At 48.2% G+C, this 16,554-nt stretch overlaps 1 protein-coding gene across 1 annotated transcript; it reads left to right on the top strand.

Annotated features, from left to right (window-relative positions):
• Positions 1 to 275: 275 nt before the first annotated feature.
• PALB2 (partner and localizer of BRCA2) lies at positions 276 to 16,137 on the top strand. The gene is made up of 13 exons (XM_035131224.2): positions 276 to 402; positions 1,806 to 1,865; positions 2,357 to 2,456; positions 3,828 to 5,519; positions 6,465 to 7,222; positions 8,490 to 8,564; positions 9,629 to 9,790; positions 10,078 to 10,163; positions 10,360 to 10,521; positions 10,697 to 10,813; positions 12,187 to 12,274; positions 12,898 to 13,046; positions 13,864 to 16,137. The coding sequence occupies exons 1-13, from the start codon at positions 349 to 351 to the stop codon at positions 14,096 to 14,098; spliced, it is 3,738 nt and encodes a 1,245-aa protein (XP_034987115.1). The 5' UTR covers positions 276 to 348; the 3' UTR covers positions 14,099 to 16,137.
• The last annotated feature ends 417 nt before the right edge of the window (positions 16,138 to 16,554 follow it).

Raw genomic sequence — 16,554 nt, forward strand, 5'->3', positions numbered from 1 at the left:
CCCCCTCCCCTGCCTTATTCTCCATGGTGCCCTGTCTTATTTCAACATTTGGCTCTGACAAGAGACATCCCTTTGCCGGGCAGCGCCTGGCGTCCCAGCTACGGAGAATAAAACGCGCAGTATTAAGTGGCCGGGTGAGAACGGCATCGGGGTGGGGTGGGGTGGGGGAATGAGCCTCTCTCTACCTTCCCTCTCTATGGCGCTAACTCCCGTTTTATGACATGGCGCATGCGCAGACATTCCCTCGCTCCCGGCGAATATTGCGTTTCCATGGACGCCGTTTCGCTGGTTCAGTAACTGCGCAGGCGCAGCTGGCGCGAGGTGCGTAGCGCGCAGAGAGCGGGAGATATGGAGCCTCCGCGGGGCCACTTCCCGGCCCTCAATGCGCAGGAGAAGGCCCAGGTGGGCACCGGGCGAGAGGGGCCGCGACCGAGGGGCTTTTGCTGGAGGAGGAAAGGGCGGGAGGGTCTCTTGAAGGGAGGCCAGTTTGGCCTGGCAGCTGGGGAGGGAAGGTTATTTTCCTGTGGTGGAGATTTCCTGTGGTGGGATTTCTAGGTAGGGCTGGGAACCTTGGAGAGTTGCTGCCAGTCAGTGTAGACATTACAGGCTAGATCAGGCATCCCCAGACTTCGGCCCTCCAGATGTTTTGGACTACAATCCTCATCATCCCTGACCACTGGTCCTGTTAGCTAGGAATCATGGGAGTTGTAGGCCAAAACGTCTGGAGGCCCGCAGTTTGGGGATGCCTGGGCTAGATGGACTACAAGACACTAACTTTGTGTAAGGCAGTTTCCTATGTCTTTGCTTAAACCAGCTGTTTATTTAGAACCATGTGGACTGGATTCTTCCTCAACCTTGGGTCCTCAGATGTTGCTGGGCTACCACTCCCATCATTCCTAGCCAGCATGGTGAGGGGTCAGATATGATGGAAGTTGTAGTTCAAGAACATCAGGAGACCCAAGGGTGAGAAAGATCATGGCTTGGAAGATCATGCTCACTCCAGTTTGCATACAAAAAAAAAGCCTGTTTTTAGTCCCCACCGGCATCTTCAGGTGGGAGTCAGAAAGACCTTTGCTTGAAACCCTGGAGACCCACTTCCAGTGTCAACAATACTGAGCTAGATGGAATTTTACTTTGTAGGGAAGGAATATAAACACTTGCTTTGCACACACAAACTCCCAGGTTCAGTTCCCATCAGCATCTCCAGGTGGGAGTAAGAAAGACCCTTGTCTGAAACCCTGGAGAGCCACTGGCCCATATATAGGTCCATAACTTAGCTGTAGAGCAACTGCTTGGCATGCAGCTGGTTTTCAGATTCTCCCTTCAGCATCTCCAGGTTGAGCTGCCCTTACCTGAGACCCTGGAGAGCCACTGCTGTTAAATGTAAAGACACAACTGAGCTGGATAGAGCAGTTATCTCACTCACTATAGGGCAATTTCCTATGTACTCCTTTTGGGGATCTGTTTAAACCAGCCTCCCCCAACTTTGTGCGCTCCAGATGTAGGCCTATAACCCCTATCAGCCCCAACATCATACAGCTGTGTTGGCTGGGGCCGTTGGGAGTTGCACTCCAAAATACCTGGAGGGCACTAGATTGAGGGAGGCCAGTTTATACTGTTGGGGATGCGGTTTTAAGTTATACAGAACCCTTCATTTTGAGTACATTGTTTTGGTGTGTTCTTGTGTTCCTCCTTCCTCCAGCAAGACCGAGTGTTTGGCAATGCAGTTCATGTAGCTGCTGCCTTCCCAAACATTGTTTTAAAACAACTTCTTGTGACCGCCTTGTAACATCTTTGTCTTCTAGCTGAAAGCAAAGTTGGCCTTATTGAAAAGAGAATACAGCAAAACATTCCACAGGTTACAGGTAAGTAAACAATAGTGTCTGCCAAGGACTTATAAGCAACTGATTTCTTCAGTTGGGGAAGATGTTTCATCACCTGAGGCCCTTCTCCATGTGCCTCCTCAAGGGGCCCTGAGGGCAGCAACACGAGAGCAGGTCTTTTCTGCAGTGGCCCCTCACTTGTGGAATGTGCTCCCTGGGGAGGCTCACCTGACTCCTTCCTTACATATCTTTAGGTGCCAGGCAAAAAACATTCCTCTTCTTCCAGGCTTTGGTTAATTATGGCCTTTTAAAATGGGGGTGGGGGTGATATTGTTTTGTTTGTTACTATAGTGTGCATTTTTGTGTTTCTATGTTGTAACCCACCCACCCACCCCGTGATCATCTCATGAAGAGTGATATAAAAATTTAATTAATAATATTAATAACAACAACATTTTTGGCAGAAAATAGAAGCACATCTGATTAAGCACTGGTCTTCCCATTACCCTTGTTTACTGTTTTTGTTTTTGTAGCGTGCTGAAAGAGCTGAAAAGGTGAACAACTATGTCAAGAAAACGGTTGCAGAGAAAAACCTGTTGCTTATGCAAGAGGAAGATGAGGGGGATCTTGCAGGTAAGCCTGGAAAGGCAGATCCATGGTCCTTTGGGTGTTTATCTGTCCTGATGAAGTCATTGCTCCATGGCTTTTGCTCTTGCATTATAGGCTTCCTCTACCTTTCCTACAAGGCAGAGTACTTTTTGTAAGTATTGCACCTGATGCTGTGCTTGGGCAGGCCTCTTGGGCTGAGGACTAAGTGAGAACATTACAGGGAGATGCCATAAAACTTAAATTAAATTTTCTTTTGTTGTTTCTGCTCCAAAACTTTGCATCGTTGGGGTCTTGGGTTCTGTTCACTTAGAATCCCACACATTTTTTGTTTGGCTATGTACAGATGAGGCCTGGTGTCCCAATTCAGAACTACTCTGGGTATTTGTGAGTGCTTATTTTTTAAAATGAGGCGAACTGGGACTAAAGCCATCTTAAAAATTGTGCTGGGTGGACTGGAAGCCTTTGCTTTCTACTTGTGAGATACATGGATAAGCCATGATGAATCGTGCAGAGGAGATGTGCTCCAGACATGTTCAGAGGCATTTTTATCACACGCTTCTAGGCTGAGATCAAACATTTGGAAGAACTGCAGTTCAGTGGCAAAGCATCTGCTTTGAATTCACCAGGTTCATGATTCAGTCTTCAAGCAGGACTTGGAGAGACTCTCTGCCCGAAACACTGGAGATCCGCTTCCAGGAGTGTAGTCAGTAGTCAGATTGACCAATGGTCTGATTCATTATAATCCAGCTTATATTATACAGCTCTGATATTATACAGCTGTTCCTCTAGTTATACTGGTTTGTATGTTCCCACATATTACTAATCTGAAGAAGATACCATATGTTTGTGTAGCCAGAAGTGTTTTTTTGGTATACAGTCATACCTCTTCTTACATATTACTCTGGATACATAAACTGGGTTGCGAATGTGGCAAACCTGAAGTGTATACTTCCGGGTTTCGCTGTGCGTGCAGAAACACTCAATCGCGCCGTGCACGTGCACAGAAAGACGCTTCCAGTTTTGGAGTTTTCGGGATACGGCTGGGCCTCTGGAACGGATCCCATCCGTAACCGGAGGTACCACAGTATAAGGACTGTGAGTTCAGTTCTAGCACTCAAAAGAAATTCCTCAGCACTCAATTATTTAATTCTAAGTGTTTGTTTTTTGTACCTGACACTGTTTGATGAATCTCTGGGTTTTAATTTTTAAAAAAGGAAAGTAGATTTGTCAAGCCTGAACTCCGCTTTCCACTCTTTAGGAAGTGAAACAGAGTTGTATGTTCAACTGCCTTTGTATCATCCTGTAGTTTTTAACTTCTTTTTATTAAAATGTGCTTCGTTTTGCTGTGCTGTGTACTTCCTTGATGGGAGAGTGCTGTTATTTCTTCCTTCACAGATGGTGGCTGTTCAAAGAAGAGCACTGCAAAATCTGCATCAGTCACCTTCAAGCCTGAGGCCTTCAACCAAGAAGACAGCTTGCTAGGAAACTTGAGTTCTTCGTGTAGCAACCAAGACCGCAAAAGTGTTCTCTTTAGTCCTGTTCTTAAGAAAAACCAGAAAAGTTTGTCAATAAGTAGAACCAAAGTGCAACAGAGAGCATCTTTGGCTTTGGAGGAGAGAGAAGAATCTACATCGGATGCACCTCTGAGAAATGTGGGACCCCAGCCAGAGAGCTCCCAGGGCTCCAGGTCCCCAGTTTTCAACAGAAGTGACAGTTTATGGACTGACCAGAGCATCCCAGTGGCCTCCTCAGGGAACACAGCTGAAGAAGGACGAGGCAGCGATGTTTCTCCTGTGTTGCTGCATCTGGAATGTTTACAGGAAACATCTGGGCAAACCACCTTTCTTCATGATCCGTCGTGTGAAAGCCAGGAGTCTTCACCTGAGCATCTTTGTGAGGAAGGCAAATTTGATAGCTCTGGAGGTCCAGCTGTCAAGAATATTGTGTCACCTGCAGACATGCAGAATGAATCTCCACAGATGGAGAAGGAGGCAGGCCGGTTTGCAGGCTTAGCTGTGACCATTGAGGCTTCCCAGGGAGATGCAACTTCCTCTCAAACACATGGGGATGGAATGCAGCAAGAAGGCAGCCGATGCCAGGAACCTCAGAAATTGGAGCTCAGCGGCGGTGACGCTCCCACCAGCAAGCCCAGCGGAAAGGGTTTAGGGGATCAGCTTGAAGAAGCTGGATCTTCCCTCCTGGATAGGGCTCCAGCCACACCTGCTAAGGATGTGCTGAGCTCTTGCACAGTAGTTGAGGGGCTCCTGTTTCCTGTTGAGTATTACGTAAGGACAACACGGCGAATGTCCAGTCACCAGAGGGAGGTGAACTTGGCGGCCGTCATTCAAACCCAGCTGGGCAAAAGTAGGAAAGGACAGAGAATTGCATGCAAGGAGAAGAGCACAGATCCAGCCTCATCATCCTCCCAAGGGCTGAAAGAAAGTGGTGAGCAGAGGGAGGCTATTCCTTTCCCATTTCCTGATTCTGGTGCCAGCCCTGGCACTTCTCCTCTTCAGTCTCTTTCTAATGAGAGCACATCTTCCAGCGGGGACCTAGTACAGAGCGAAGGCCTAGTGCAGTCCAGAAGAAAGAGAAGGCTGAGAAGGAGGTCTAATCACAGGGCCTCATCCTGCACAGTGGAGGACCCAGCAGAGATCGTGGAGCTGACAATTTCCAAGGCTGATAGTTCTCTTGTGCCTAGTGAAGCTCAGGGAAGGAAAGAAAACCACCATGGAAGAGACAAAGCCACAGTGCTTTACATGACAGCTGGTGGCAGCGTGGAATCCAAGCAGAGTGGCAGAAAATGGCCAGCAGAATCTGCACTTTCTGCTTCCACACACCCTGAGACTGTTTTAGAGACTGTCCATGTCTCACAGGCGGTGAACTCAAAGGACAGTGTTCCCTCCAGCTTCATGGGAAGCCTGGAAGAAAATGACAAGACATGTTGTCCTGACAGTGGGTCTCCTGAGCAGGCTGGGAATCGGAATAACGCGGGGGTCAATTTGGCACAAGTGGATAGAGTTGCCTTGCCTCACTATGCAGCCCTAGTTGCCTCTGTGAAATGCAAGCAGAGGGGAGCATCCCGAGGTATGTGCCCCCTGGACCCAGAGCTCGTTCAGCTTTATCACCCAGGGGCAGCTTGGGGGGGGGGCTCCTACTTAGTCCCTTTAGAGCAAGGGTCGCCAGCGCAGTATTTGTGGGCACTACAGTGCCCACTAATTTCTCCAATGGCTCCCATGAAAGGCCTCAGTAAATATCCCCTTGGGAATATTTTGCTCATTTCCTGTGTACACTGGCTTGGCTTCTTCAGTGGAGACTCTTTCCCATGGGGAAGTTGAGGAAGCTCCCTTAGGTGGCATGACCTGCAGGATCTCCTTGAGAAGTTCTTTGTGACCCTTTGAAGTGAGTTGGAGGTGCTGTGCAGCTGGCACCCAAGAAGAGCTCCCTGATTGATTGATTGATTGATTGATTGCGCCCCATACTAATTGGGGGTGGTGAGGGCTTTTGGATTTCCAGCTTGGTCACTATACGCTCATTTTACAGGCCCCATGGTGGTCTTTGATATTTCCCCATTGTTTTGGGGCCTTATTGAGCTGGGGGATGGGGGCAGAGGACAAGGCTTTTCAAAATGTACCTGGAAGCAAAGCACACAGTTCCTTTGCATCTGTCCATTTCTTCCAGGAGATTCCTGAGATGCAGGGGGAGTTCACAGCTTAGAGCATCTAGGTCAGGCATCCCCAAACTGCGGCCCTCCAGATGCTTTGGCCTACAACTCCCATGATCCCTAGCTAACAGGACCAGTGGTCAGGGATGATGGGAATTGTAGTCCAAAACATCTGGAGGGCTGAAGTTTAGGGGTGCCTGATCTAGGTGGTTCAGCAGAGGACAACTGAGAGCATGTTTTGAACCAACAGGTCTCCTGCTGCTAATTTGAAGCAGGGTGGCTTTAAGGATCCCAGGAGCCCTTCTAGAGTAAGATCCTCATGACTGCAGTGATTGACAGGCTAAGCTGTTTCTCTTTTGTGTTTGCAGGTAGAAGGAGGGCCAGCCTGCCTGTGGAATCTCAGGATCCTGCCTCACTTTACCTCTCTGGGACAGGTTCCCCCAAATTGTCCCTTCCTTTTCATGGCAAGAGAAGTAAGCTGTCCAGTCTTGAATGGCTGCCCTGTGGCTTAGATCTCCAAGAATTCCACCTACCTGAAGATGAATTTGGGCTCCTTAAACTGGAAAAGCTCAAAGCCTGTGCTGTAAATCTGCCGGAGACTTTTGACACTGGCCAGTCAGCCAAGTGCCTCCAGGACACTAGTGGGGCTGGCTTTGAGAAAGATTCAGCACTAGGAGAGAATCCCATTTCCCTGGAGAAAGAGCCACCCTTTCCAGTGGGCTCCCCTCAGAAAGCTCCTCTGTCAACTGAGTTGTTCCTCTCTCTAGCCCTGGAGGGTGCCAGCAGCCTCCCAGAGTCCCAGCTGCCTACCCCAGTTTTCCCCCGTCTGGGGGCAACCCCAGCCTCCCAGGCCTTGCCAGGCACACCTGGTGCATTTGCTTTGCAAGCTCATGCCAGCCCTGAGCCAGGGGACTCTGCAGGTATTTCTGCCTTGCCCAGGAGCAGGCAAGAGGAAGAAGAGGGAGGTGGCGGAAGGATGCCCTCATGGTCACAAGGCCAAAGGGAAAAGAGCTGGAAGCCTGATGAGGACATAGCCAGCTTTGAAGAAGGGCAGCTATCGGCTGGCGAGTCTGTTGAGTGTTACAAGGAATCCCCCAAACAGGAAGAAAGAGCAGAGGAGCCTCTGGTTGGTTGGTTGGTTTACTCATACAATTTCTGTGCTGCTTTCCAAACAGTGTACAAACAATAAACAACAACAGCAGAGCATCATAGTTACAGCACAAGTTATATAATGAAGAGTTTTCAATAAAACAAAAGAGCAGCTGAACATTATTACTCACTCCACCCACATTCTGCTGCAGTGATCGCACACTCTTGCTGGGTAGTACCAACTGCTCTCTGCTTTCAGTCATAATTGTAGAGGTCTCTGGGATTCCCAAGGAGAAAGCAGAGGCGTTTCTGTCAGAGCTGCAGGCTTGACCTTCCAGGAACTGCAGTTATAATCAAAACTCTCTCGCTTGTGTACCTCTTTCTTCCCTTTCTCTTGGCTGCCTGCAGAACTCCATGACACTCCCTGTTCTTTGGCCCTGCCTAAGTTTCCCACAGCCTCTCTACGTCTTTCCCTTTCTTTGCTTCCATGTCTTGCCTGTTTCTCCCTTCCTTCATTCCTCAGTCTCTGCCCATCCCTCAGGTTCTTGTTGCCTACTGTGCCTCCTTTCTTTGGTCACCTTCGCCTGGAGCTCACTTGGGTCCCCTTAGCTACCCATCCCTCAACATTCCTGCCTACTCAGCCTGTTTCTGCCAGCACCGCTCTCCAGTCATTCAGCCCTGTGTGAGAGTCCCCTCCCCCCCTTCCCCAGCCAGATCAACTTTTCTTTCACAGAAGCTGCATCAATTGCCAGGTTACTGTGGCTGAAACCTTTCCCCCGAGCAGGTAGAATGTTCATGAGCATTTCAAGACCATTCCCAGCAAGGGGCAAGTCACTGTTTGTTTTTAGCCTGCTAGGTGTGGAATACCCTTGCGTCCAAAAGAAGGCAGCCTAGTTCAAGCTTCTGCCCTTAGGCAGGATCTTTCATGCATAAATTCGTGGTACAGATATATAGCCTACGTTGGGTGGGAAACTTCTGTCGCTCCACGTGGTGCTGAACTACATTTTCCAACAGCCCCTTCAAGCATGATGGGAGTCAGAGATCAACAACATTTGGCGTACCAAAGGTTCCCCACCTCATTCAAGGGGTTGGGATATTGAGAGTTCATGTTGCACCTTGACTTCCAGGAATCTGATTTGGGACAATTGTGCTTGAGCCAAGCTTAGGCACCCTTGTCTGTCCAAAATCACATTCCTGCAGAAGCATTAGCATTCCAGGTGCCTGGCGCTTAAGAGGCAAGTGGGAACTCTGCTGCCCGGAAGCCGTATGGTTCTTCATTTTATTACCTTGATGTTTTATTGCAGAACAAAGTGGCTGTAGAAGACCCAGTGGAGGACAGCCAGAGAAAAGGGAGCTTGCAAATGACCTCAACACTAAAGGTTAAAGAAGAAAACCATGTCACATTTTTTTTAAAAGTGCTTTATTGATGTAAATGCATGTCTGCACATTTTTATTTTAAAAAATCCTTGTTCCAACTCTACCTGCTTCTGGACACAGATGTGTCCTTTTCCCCCTGGACAATGTTATTCAGGCTTGCTAGGACCAATTCACACTTTTGTTCATTTATCCTTTTATATGCTTTTATTCTGTTTTATTGGTTTGGGTTTTTCATTATAATGGATATTGTATTTATATTGTACATAGCTTAGGGGTTAAAAAAAATTAAGTGGCTCAGAAATTGTTATGAATATGTAACAAAATACTGTAGATACATAGAAAAAATATGTGAGAGAGACATTGCACATACTTTTGTAAATAAAAAAAATCCTTAATAAAAAATCAAAATACTGTAGAGGTGCAGATAGGCACTTGCCTGTGGAGTGAGAGGAGTGGCACAGTTGCCCCTACCCTCTTGGATGCTCTCCTTTCTCTTGCATCCTCCCCTCACTCCTTTCCTAGAACAGGCCTCCAGGATAGTGCCAAGAATGCTGCTTTTTTTTTGCGTGTGTGTGTGTGTGTGTGTGTAGGACAGCAGTATTGTGGTTGGGTGCCCAAGTGTGCTCTCCCTCTCAGTCTCAGGAGGTGGGGAGGAAGCGGAAGGGCAGAATTAGCCGGGTTCAAGTATGTGCAAGTACTAGACATCGTCAGGACATCTGGCATGAACAGGGGAAAGGCCTTTAGAAATGAAGCACAGAGACCACATCTGGTCCACATTAGGAGGAAGGCCGGGATGTGCAGATGCTTTCCTAGCAAGCTTGAGCCTTGGCCCCTTTATTGAGCTAGCCGCTGGTCTGGTGACTGTACATCTCCAGTAAGCTGCTTTCCCTGTGTAGAGGAGCACCAGCCCCTTGCTGCTGCTGCTGCTGCTGCTGCTGCTGCTGCTGCTGCTGCTAGTGGTTGTTGGTGGTGGAAGCTCTTTGTGGCACATGATTTGCCTGCTCTGGCAACATTTCCCTCCCACCCACCTGCCCCCTATTGATTCTCTTTCTCTTGTTTTGTACAGAGCTGCTCTGCCTCGTGCTTGGTGGACATGGGCACCGTGTGGTGGGAGGCCGCTGACTTCACAGCACTGTGTGTTGTGACAGCTTGTGAGGCTTCCGTTTCCCTCTGGAGGCATCTGGAGTCCGGCCACTGGGGCTCTGTGCACACATGGCACTTTACAAAGGTTAGAAAGAAGGGGTCTTTGCTCCTGCTGAAATAGAATATGTGTGGTCTGCCCCATGGTGGCTATCACCTGCAACTTGCTGCAGTTGCCCTTTAGTAACTTCTGGAAACAAAAACTGGCTCTGGGCTTCTTCCCATTGGAGCATCTGGTTGGCCCTTGGGAGAGCAACATGCTGGACTAGATGGGCCCCCTTTGGCCTCTTCCAGCAGCCAGGCTCTTCTTGTCCTGGAAAGGGGGAGCACGGATGAGGAGGAAGAGAGTTGATCCCTGTTACTCTGGTTCCCCAGGTTCCGGTCATTCAGATTGTCCCCCTGCCGGGTGTCCAGAGCCTTGTGTGTGTTGCATTGGGAGGACTGGAGATTTCGGAGATCAGGTAAGACAGAGGCAAGGAATTATGAGGGCTGCCTTGTCAAATAACCCTGTTTTTCTTGCATGGTAGCACAGAGATGTTACCAATACACGAAGGTTCTCAGCATACCTGCCTGAAGTAAGTGCCGTTGACATAAGGGAGGGATTACAAACATGCTTGGAATCGGGGCCAAAAGCTACCATGTCACCTTTTCCTCTAGGTTCTTGTTTTATTCTTCTGAAGATGGCTGTGTTAAGCAACCCCTCGTCAAAACTGGAAACATAAATGCTGTTCTTGGACTAAAGAATAGGAGGCTGGTCAGCAGTTGTGGGTCACTCCAAGACCAAGAAGTGGAAGTCCTCTCTTTCTCTGAGACAGGAAGGTGAGAGGTGGCGGCAGTAGCAGTGGGAAAGGAAAGTTGCCCAGGGGAGGGGGGGCGGTTCACTGATCTCCTGGAGCAGCAGCAGAGACAAAAGGTGTTTTGCTGTCTTTGAGACATCTTCTACTACTTCTTTCAGCTTGGTTTCAACATCCCTGGGGGTTTCTTTTGTTTCTAGGAGTAAAGAGAGGCAGGCTTTGATGCCTCCTGAAGAGACTGTTTTGGCTTTTGCCGAAGTGGATGGGATGCAGGAGGCTTTAATTGCCTTGACTACCACAGATTGCTTGGTGGTCTGGTAAGCATCTGTATGGAGTTTACTTGTACCGCTGCCAGAACAAAGTTTTTCTCTAAAATCTAAAAACTTCCCAGTGTCCTCAATTAATGAGACTCTGATGTTTGACTTATATTTCATAAGGAAAGCAGAAAAAGTTTACACGGCAATTTTATAAACGTATATTCCACCCCTGTTCACATGCGAGGAAATATTTGTTTGTGGGGAGAGGAGACTAGTAAAGGACATTTTAAATATTTTTAAATGATTTTTTAAAATTAAGACTTGGTAATTCAACAGCATGCATTTGTCTTATATTGTTTAAATGTGGGGGTGGGGTGGAAACAGTATTTTTAACATGCTAATCTTAGCAAGCCCAGAAAGTCATGACTAACAGTGGATTTCCTGTGAACAGGCCTAAGACCTGTGGGTATAGAGTGGTATATTATTATTATTACTACTACTACTACTACTACTACTACTACTACTAATACAGTCGTAGTTCTCGAACGTTTGGCTCTTAAACGATCAAAACCCATTACCACTGAAGGGAGATGCCTTTGGGCACTGGTTGGGAACAAAGGAAGTTTCCTTATACTGAGTCAGACCATTGGTCTCTCAAGCTCAACATTGTCTATGCCAACTGGCAGCAACGGCTCTCCTGAGTTTTAGACTGGGGAGTTTCTCCCAGCCCTACCTGGAGAGGCCAGAAATTGAACCCAAGACTTTCTGAATGCAAAACAGGTGCACTACCACTGAGCTACAGGCCCTTCTTTGTAACTTGCCCCTCTCTCGGAGGCAGGGTTTTATGTTTCCCAGGCTGTCTTCATGGCCATCTATCCTGAGGAGGGCCTGTTCAAGTGGTTTGGTGCAGGGATGCCAAGAAGGATGTCAAAAACAGCAGAATGGCCAGTTCTAGTGCTTTAGGAAAGCAAAGTGTAAACTTACAACACTGCCTGAAGGGACCTGCTGCCTTTACAGACTCAGGACGGACACCAAAACAGCAAGCAGCCATCATGACTTGTCCGCAAGGTGCTACTATGTTAAGCATTACTTATACATAAAGCAAGCTGCGCAAGCTGGCATCAGTAGCCCAGTTAACACCCCTGGCTTAGAGGCCCCTTCCCAGCTCGCATCCATCTCCTTAGATAAAGGAGTAGCCGACAGGCAGCCGGCGAGTGAAGTCTCTCCTCTCCTAACTGAATCAAAACTAAGGCTTCAAAGCAGATAAACATACGTGACCTCATTTTTGCAGCGACTAACAATTAGTCTTGGGGTTATCCTGACTACCAAGATGGTGTTTACAGGCCTTCCAGAACATTTTTACTGTTTGATTCTACACACCTTTTGCTGCATTCTGTACAGGAGCAGGTGACATTTGCTGTCTCCTTTTGCAGGAACTTGACAACTGGGCAGCTGCTGAGGAAGGTGCCTCTTGGTTTTTCCTACCCAGGATCTGTGTGCCACAAGGTCTATTCTGACTCGGTATGTCTCTTAAAGCAAGTTCTGCTCTGTGAAATACACAGTGCTGCAGTTTGGGCTGGGTCAAGGAGCAAGGCATCTTGGGAAAAAGCGGATCTGGGATTCAAGTTGCACCCTTGCACTTACCTCTCCCACTCCCCCCCCTGATGTTCTTGTCTTTGTGTTGCACTAGCTCCCTAGCTCTAGACACCACCAAGGTCCAACTTTGACCTTGAAGGTCCTAAATCCCTTTAGTTCTGCATTCCTAGGAGGTTGCCTTCCCTCCTACATCCCATTGCAGTGTAAGGCATCAGCAAAGTCTCCATCAATATAGGCTTCTGTTCCCTGGGTTAAAATGTTTCTGGGTTGGCATCTAAGAGCCAGACCAAAATGTTTCGCGATCTGAGATTTTAACAGAAGCTCTGCTTTCAGCCAGGTTTGCAGCAAGTTGTGTGCAGCTTTCAGACTGCAGCATGCCTTGAGTCTTAGAGGTGGGTCAGAAACAGAGTCACAACCTTGTTAAGTGGGTACCACTTTCTTGAGCCCTGGATCTCCTCTCCCTCCCCCCAGTTCCACCACCAGTCGCTGCTACTTTTGTTGCTTGCTGAATTGACATTTCCACTTGCTTTTCCTTCCTTGTGGATCAGGGCCTCCTGTTCGTAGTTCTGAGCCACCCGCATGCCAAGGAGAGCAATTCATGTGTGAACCCTGCCTTCCAGGTGGTTGTGCTCAACCCCAAGACAGCAAGGAGTGCCAGGCTGATGTCCTTATCCCTTCCCCTGGGAATCACAGGAAGGCAAGTTGTTGCTTGTTGTTATTTCCACCCATAAAACCAGCAGTTAGAGCATATTGCAGCCAAACTAGGGTATGGGGATCTGACTGCCCATTTAGCTCAGTTCTTCCTACTCTGGCTGGCAGTAGCTCCCAGGCTCTCTGGCAGAGGTTTCTCCCAGTCCTGCTACCTCTGATAACGTTAACTGGGCGCAGCAAGGACTGGGGGTGTCCTATATTCAAGACACATGCTTCCCCTCCCCCACTTTCTTTCCAGCCCAGTGGAGCTACATTCCTGTTGATGCTTCTGTAGCTCTAGGTCACTGGGAGGGCACTGCCTCCTTCCTGCCAGCCTCCTGTGTAAATCTGATTTTAAGCACTGGAGCTTCCTGGACTCTGGTGAAGGGAGCTGCTTCCTCTGCAGCTCTTCATGTCAGGAGTTCCTAATGAAGCCTCTGCTGGCGTGTGTCATGATGGGTTATCATTCAAGTGCAGACCACTTTCTGCCTGCCACCTTCTCTGCCCTTTGAACATCCTGGACCTCTTCCACAAACAGCTTTCTTTCCTGGTTGATGATGAGGATCATTAAAACATGCTGTAACTTCCACTCTTATTTAAGCAGGCTTTTTAAGGATCCAGATTTTACTGCACTGTTGTGATTTTAAGAAAACAGCCTTGTATAAAGTTGTAGAAAAATGTTAAATCTGTTTTTAATTGTGCGAGTCCTCTGTGTTTCTTGTTTTTATTTTGGTTTTATGCTCTTGCATTTTAGTTCTAGTTTTTTAAAAAATTAAAGTTACGTTATGGGGCAGTATTAATATGGATATTGCTTTTGGCTCTAGGTACTTGGAGGGCGAAGTGAAGGGTGCTTCTGCAGCAGCTGTGCTAACATCTGGAAACATTGCTGTCTGGGATTTATTTTGGGGGCAGTGCACGGCTCTGCTGCCCCCCGACTCTGAAGGGAGCTGGTCTCTCGCCAGGTGGTCTGTGACTGACACTTGTCTGCTGGCTGGGCAAAAAGATGGCAGTGTTTACATTTACAGTTACACAACAGCGTTGAGGGACTCGCTTGGTTAGATGAGTTAATTTGGACAAGATTTCCTGCACTTGAACATGTAAGGACTAGTGGATCTGTTTCTCCAAAAAGTTGAATGCTTTCAGGGATAAACCAATTTCAGAAGTGTTATGAAGTGGCCCTAGGAGAAAGTTGTATTCTGTTTATTCTGGCGTTGCCAGTACAGTTGTGCCTGCTAGGGCCAATGGTAGTTTTATCCCAGAACATCAGGTTGGTGAAGGCTGGTCTCAGGAATTGATAATGGGCACAATCCACTTTTTCTCTGCATACCCCAAACATTTTCTCTGCATACCCCAATGGGCTTTCCTGGGCACAGTATTGTGCAAAATCTATTGTTCTTACTGTTCACCCTCTTGTGCAGGCTTTGAACTGTTAAAAACATTTTCTGGAGTGTCCTAAATGTAATATTAAAATTTCTTTTTCAAAAAATGTATAAAGTTTTCTAGGTGATGTGTTTATTTCTAAACACTGGATGTGAGGGACAGAAGCTATAGACAGCCCCCTCCCATCTTAAACACAAGCTCTTCGCCCAGCGCAAGTGGGAGCGGGGAGGGGGATGTTTCTAGCGGGGAATCAGGAAGTAGGAGCCCGGGCTCAGGCAAGGTAGCCGAGCCAAGGTGCCGCTTGGGAACGGAAGGAGGAAGCGGGGAAACTGCGGGAAGAAGACCGATCCCAGCGACCCCGGAATTGCGCAGGAAACGACGTGGGCGGAGATTTAGTATCCCCAGGCTACTTTGCTGGAGGAAAACACGGGAATCTCCATTCGGAGGTTCTGCACCAGACTGACAGCATGTACATAGCACTGTTTCAGCACTGTAAATAGACTGCACTAAATAAAAGGATAAAAATGCAGAGCTGTGAGGAGTCGTTACTCTAGAGTAGCCACCAGCGCCACTGTGACACTTATAAATTGCCTAAAATTTTCCAAGTGCTGTAGGTGTATCATTGAAAGATGAGACAGACCATTCACCCAGCCTCACAATGGTAATAGACACAATAGAAAAGGAAGAAGTAATAGTCACAAAAGAAAAGGAAAAAGGAATGGGGAGGGAAGAAGAAAGCAAGTGTTGGAGCAGCTAATCCTTTACTGCCCATTATGATGTCTCCCGCTCAATAATTACAGTATCCTCCTGGGCTGCAGAGAATGGTCTACAGATAGCTGGCATGAAAGTGGGATGGAGTACAGTGCTACCTTGATTCTCAAATTTAATCCATTCTGGGAGTCTGTTCAACTCCCAAAATGGTTTGAAAACCAAGGCGTGGCTTATGATTGGCTGTGGGAACTTCCCGCACTCAATCGGAAGCCGCATCGGACATTCAGCTTGCTTTCAGGCCAAGGTAGCCGGCGTTTGCCTATAGACAGCTTTCTGACTAAACCACAAGCCAGAGTGCACGGAAACACTATTTATCTTCCTGCTGCAGCGGTATCTACCTGCACTGGCATGCTTTCGAATAGCTAGGTGGGCAGGAGCTGGGACAGAGCAACGGGATATCACCCTGTCATACGGATTCAAACCGCCAACCTTCTGATCGGCAAGCCCAAGAGGCTCAGTGGTTTAGACCACAGCACCATCCACGTCCCTTACCAGTAAGCATGGCCAATCACCAGGGATGTTGAGAGTTGTAGTTCAGCAACCTCTGAAGTGTCAAAGGTTCCCCACACCTCTACATTGATCAGTGGGGGTGGGAGGCTTGTGTGTGTGTGCACATGCACACATGCACTAGATAGCTACACCCTCTGCAGGCATGTGTTCCCCAAAAGGGTTTCATCCTGTCCATGTGCCCTGGAGGCTGACTTTGCTAACTGGTGGCAGGGTTTTAGGTAGGAGTCTCCCAGGTCTTCCTGGAGATGCCAGCCACATAACATGCCAAAAGGCCTAGATTCAAAGCAGGCATCCCCAAACTGCGGCCCTCCAGATGTTTTGGCCTACAAATCCCATGATCCCTAGCTAACAGGACCAGTGGTCAGGGAAGATGGGAATTGTAGTCCAAAACATCTGGAGATTGGGGATGCCTGATTCAAAGTAAGCGCTCTACTTCTGGGGAAAGATTCCAGTCCCCATTGTTCTGAATAAAAGGCTGGTTTAAATGCCAACATTGTAATCTATTTTTATGGCGTCAGACCTCTTGGCTCATCTAGCTCCATATTGTCTGCCCCGGCTGGCAGTAGTTCACCAGAAGAATATCCGCAGCCCTATCTGGGACCTTCTGCATGCAAAGGAGGAGCTGTCTGGCAGTGAAACTGCAGGAGGGAAGAGGGCAATGAGGCAGGCTGGAGGGCTATCGACGCTACTCCAGTTTTACTCGGAGTAGAACCATTGAAATTAACTGAGCTCCGTTACTTGTAATTTGAATCCCTGGACGGGGCAAGAGGAGGAGCCACCACGTGGGCCTGAGGGTAAGGCGGGGCTTGCTTTGCATATGCAAGCACGGCGCGCTGCATGCCGGGAGCCTCCCC

This window comes from Zootoca vivipara, chromosome 14, assembly GCF_963506605.1.
Source record: "Zootoca vivipara chromosome 14, rZooViv1.1, whole genome shotgun sequence".
Classification (NCBI taxonomy): Eukaryota; Metazoa; Chordata; class Lepidosauria; order Squamata; family Lacertidae; genus Zootoca; species Zootoca vivipara.

Excerpts from the sequence above, each read along its gene's own strand:
- PALB2 (XM_035131224.2), top strand. The coding sequence starts at position 349 with ATGGAGCCTCCGCGGGGCCACTTCCCGGCCCTCAATGCGCAGGAGAAG. Across the intron at positions 2,457-3,827 it reads AGATGAGGGGGATCTTGCAG|ATGGTGGCTGTTCAAAGAAG; the intron begins GTAAGCCTGGAA and ends CTTCCTTCACAG. Across the intron at positions 13,047-13,863 it reads CCCCTGGGAATCACAGGAAG|GTACTTGGAGGGCGAAGTGA; the intron begins GCAAGTTGTTGC and ends TTTTGGCTCTAG.